General features: G+C 60.2%; 1 protein-coding gene across 1 annotated transcript in view; it reads left to right on the top strand.

Annotated features, from left to right (window-relative positions):
* The window catches only part of GRK5 (G protein-coupled receptor kinase 5), a 205,841-nt gene that overhangs the window by 196,500 nt on the left and 4,726 nt on the right, over positions 1-4,615 (top strand). The window contains exon 12 of the mRNA XM_059398697.1: positions 666-874. Coding sequence (XP_059254680.1) covers positions 666-874 — 209 coding nt within the window. The remainder of the gene's footprint in view (positions 1-665; positions 875-4,615) is intronic.

Here is a 4,615-nt window from a genome sequence, read left to right on the forward strand (position 1 = left end):
CGACACCTGCGTCTGTCTCCCAATGCATGGCGCAGTGCCTGTGGCCTCCCACAGGGCCTCTGGTATACGCTCCCGGGCTCACAGGCTTTTGCCTCTCAATGTCTGAGAGCTGCCTGATGACATGAAGCTTATCTTTTTCACACTTGGATGGTTAATCTAGAATATTTTCATCGAAGTAGTAGGGAAGCCATAGCGAGAGGCAGTTTTAATTCCGGGTAAACTTAAAATCATCTTTACTTTGGGTGGACACACCCTCGTTTCTAGAAATAAATATGGCTGTGGCACCTACTCCGTGTCAGGTGTCACACCCCTTGCTGGGACACAGCAGTGAATAAGGAAGCTCAGATTCTCGAGGGAGGGACATTTCCGTCTGCTGTCAGGCTTCTAAAGCCACAGTCTGAGCCTTTCAGGAGCACTGAGGAGAGCAGTCAGGGCAGGCTCCCTGGGGGAGGTGGTGTTTATGGCCGTTGGCGAGTAGGAGTCAGCAGGGGCAAGCATGTCCCTGCCATGAAGCTTCAGGCCTTCTGTGAGCAGCACCATCACTGCTGGGTGCAGGACAGCTGAGGCTCCGTCAGTGTGCCTGGCAGCCCTGGCCCCTTGTGCCCCAGCTCTGTCCTGCCACCCGCTGTCTCTTACCCCTCCTGGCTCCTCTCCTCTGCCCACAGCTCCAGAGGTCCTGAACAACCAGAGATACGGCCTGAGCCCTGACTACTGGGGTCTGGGCTGCCTCATCTACGAGATGATCGAGGGCCAGTCGCCATTCCGGGGCCGCAAAGAGAAGGTGAAGCGGGAGGAAGTGGACCGCCGGGTCCTGGAGACAGAGGAGGTGTACTCCCAAAAGTTCTCGGAGGAGGCCAAGTCCATCTGCAAAATGGTGAGCTCCTGGTGAGCCAGTCGCTCCCCCTGGGCCGGGTGTCTAGTAGCCTCTCCCCTCCTGCCCCAGCCGAGAGCAGCAAACAGGGCTGAAGCAGGCAGGGTCAGGACACACAAGTCAGGAAGCCCCCAGGCCAGAGGAGCGAGCAGTCCTCGTTGTGGACCGAGGTTGTCGCAGGAAGACTCCATGACAAGGGCAGGGGACTGAGGGGGACTGCATAAGACACCCTCCATCCAGCTTTGTTGGGGGAAATCATCACGGAGGAGAAGGGAGGTGATTGCAGCCAGTTCCCCAAGACACAAAGGTATCTTGGGGTATCCCTTACCCTTGACCTTGGCCCTCTACAGCCTCAAACTCTGGGTCCCTGGGCACTGGCTAAGGCCAGTAGGTGCAGCACAGGTGGTGAGGTGGTGGGGTTTTCAGTCTTTTTCATCTTACGACAGAGTTTTCCTTCCACTACTTGGAATGCTGGTCACACTGGCTTAGGTCCCATACGACAGGAATCTATGGGTAGTGGGATTTGACCATCCACAGGGAGGGCGCAGGTGGGGAGAGATGTTTAGACAGGCTGGGCAGTCAGGGCCAGATAGCAGGGCCCGGGAAGCTGGTTAGAGGAAGCAGTGATAGGAGCCGTCAGAAGCGAAGCTGGCAGTGAGCGCACCCCTGGCCTGCTGCTCTTCCCCTCAGCCCGGGTGGGCCCACCCCTGGCCAGAGGCTTTGGGGGTTGGGGCTGGGTGGCCATATTCCATTCTCGCCTGGCTCTCAGGCTCCCAACTTCTGCCTGCGTCCACTTGGGGTCCTCCTCCCTCTGATGCCGGGCCCGGTGTGCTGTACCCCCACCGCAGGCCACTGCCCCCCCCAGTGCTGGTGTCATGGGGACAGGAGGGGCCTGAGCTCCGGGGACCCATGAGCCCATGGACTTCCTCTCCCTGGGGCACTGCTGCCCCTGGAACAGCAGATGAGCAGGGCTGAGGCTGGAGGCTGCCCTCCCTGCCTCCTCTCTGACTCATGGACATAAACCACAAAGCTGGAGTATAGAGAACAGGCCTGAGGAGCTGATTAATGCAGCAAAGCTTCTGCTTCCAGAAAAACCAAGGCTGCCCTGTTAGTGGCCCAGAACTATGGGCCATAGCTCCCTGCCCTGAGGAGGCACCTCTCCTGGGGCCGTCTATCTGCTGTTTGACCACTTCCTCCTACCGGCTTCGGTCTGATGTCAGAGCCGCGGGAAGAAGGCTTTGGGGCAAGAGCTACCGTTGGACCACTTCCAAAGGAGAGGAGTCTAGATCTGCCACTTAGGTGTGTGGGAGACTAAGGAGGGATGGCGCGTGTGCATGCAGACAGCCACCCAAACCACAGGGCCAGGGGCTGGCTGCACCTGCCCGCACGCGCAGGGCTCCCAGAAATCCAGGGAGTCACAGCAGCCGGAGTCGGGGAGGGAGACAGGAGGAGTGAGGCAGAAGTCAGGTAGGTGGAATTTCGGGGTCCTAAGGGTGTTTGAAAACTGGGGTTGGGGCTGCCAATAATACTTGGTTATGGAGGCAAGGTGTCTATCCAGTGGGACCAGACTGGGAGGAGGGAAGAAGAAAGTCATCAGCCATGGTCAGAGCATCACCATGTCCCAGGTCAGGGTTGGGGATTCAGAGAAGCAGAGCAGCGGCAGCAGGACATGAGACATGACATAGAGGGCAGAGACTTGGAGGGCCCCTCCCTGCCCGCTGTCATCGCCCTTGGTGCCCAGCTTTGGGGCTCCAGGACCAGGGGCACTGCTGGCCCTCTGCTGCCCCCTGGTGGCCACCAAGGGAAAGGCGGTGAGCTGAGCCTGAGGCTCTGGACCAACCTTGGCCCATGGGTGTCAAGTGTCAAACCAGTGTCCCCTCATCTTTCTCCGCTGGAAGAACAGACAAGGGCCCCTGGCCTTGCTTCCTCTTATTCCAAATTCCCATCAGGTCTTAGGATTCTAGCCTTGGGCTTCCGGCACCCCTCTCCACAGCCTGTCTGGCAGCTAGGGTGGCCCTGTCCCCTCCAGGAGGTGCCAGCTCAGGACAGGGCCTGACTCTGAGGAAACCATGAAGGCTCGGGGTGCATGGACCAGTTTCCAGACTCTGGCAGCTCCAGCCCAGCCTGTCTGAGAAGGCTACTCCCACAGACCACAAGGAAGCTGGTCCCTGGCCGCCAGCTCCTTCCCCCATTCCATCTTGGCAGCCACAAGATCCTTTCCATTGCCCCTGATGTCCAGAAATTCATGCGTGTCACTGCCCTGGCCCTTGGTCCAGTCCCTAGGCCCAGACCTCCTGTAGGTCCCTGCTGAGTCCCAGCACTGGCCCTTCAGCCATCTCAGCCTCACCGGCCTCCCAGCTTACCCCTTCTCCTCCTCCAGGAAGCCCGCCCTGCCTGTGCCACTCGCCCAGCTCCCCCCACCTCTCCCACTTGCTTCTCCCGGTGTCCACTTGATACCAGAGTTGCAAACGGGCAGCGTGTTGGTGGATGTTCAGCCTGTGTGGTGTTGTAGAAAGAGGTGAATAGTGGGTTCGTTGCCAAGATTTAAAACTGGAGAGATTTCACATAAAAGCTTGGATTTCAGCCCTGGGCCCTAGCAGGAACTGCTGCGTAGCTTGGCACAGCCCAGCCCGCCCACTTGGCCTTTAGTGTCCTTATTTGTGTCTTCTGCCTGGCCCGTGCGGGCTCTGGGGTCTACGGCTGGGAGGTCCAGCCTCTTCCCAAGGAGACTCGCCTCTTTGGGATTGCTCAGAACAAGGAGGAGCCTGGCCCAGCAGAGCTGATTCCTGGAGCCTTTGTGGAAAGGAAGAAAGCCTGGCGAAGAGAGGCTGAGGCCTCGAGCCACCACTCTCTGGGCAGAACCGGCCTGGGGTGGGGGTGGGGGGTCGCTGGACCACCGCTGACAGCAGCTCTCAGGGCTCCGTCCTTTCTAGGCTGTGACCTAGTGCTTGCCCTCCTGCCACCTTTGACTCCTTTGTTTGAAGGGGAGTGGGGGGCCGGGGAATGGTTCTTGCAAGTCTCTCCCTCTGGACCACGAGCCCCGGGAGGCCCACCTGCGCACTGGCTGTCCACCACGGCCCAGCCCACACGGCGGGCAGCAAGTGCGTGTGGACAGAAAGCACACAGCGGGTGCCGGGGTCCTGGAGGAGGAAGGGCTGGACCCCCTCTGGGGTGCAGGCCGTCCGCCTTGATTTCAGTCTCAAAGCAAGCAGGGGTTTCCAACAGCATACAGGCGCCGTGCTCAGTGAGGCAGGGAAGAGAGAAGCACAGGTGGGGTCACCTGACCACTGGATGCCTGCTGGTCGGTGGTGGTCCCCCGGCTTCACAGCCGGCCCCATCTTACCCCTTTCCCAGCACCCCCAGCACCCCCTTCACTCCTGCCAGCCTCCCGGCCTCATTCACACCTTTAGGCCTGGGGCCTGGCTGGTTGCTTCTGCAGCCTCCTCCTCTCCTAGGAACCTTCCCACCTCTGGGTTCTGACGAGGACACTTCCATCCTGACTGTCCGTCTCCCCACTACCTCCAGATCAAAACCCTCCTGACCTGGCCTTCAGGACCCTCCCGCAGCCTCCCCAGCCCGCCCCCAGCCCGCGCCCAGCCCCCCCTTCGCCCTGAGCTGTCCCCACGTTCTCGTCCTTCACCCAGACTCACAGGCCCGCCCTGCCCTTGCTAGCACAGACCCTCCCCTGATGCCTTCCCCACCCCCCACTCTGGGAAGCCTGTTGCAAACACCCTTTCCCTGGGA

Source organism: Mustela nigripes, chromosome 4, assembly GCF_022355385.1.
Source record: "Mustela nigripes isolate SB6536 chromosome 4, MUSNIG.SB6536, whole genome shotgun sequence".
NCBI classification, from domain to species: domain Eukaryota; kingdom Metazoa; phylum Chordata; class Mammalia; order Carnivora; family Mustelidae; genus Mustela; species Mustela nigripes.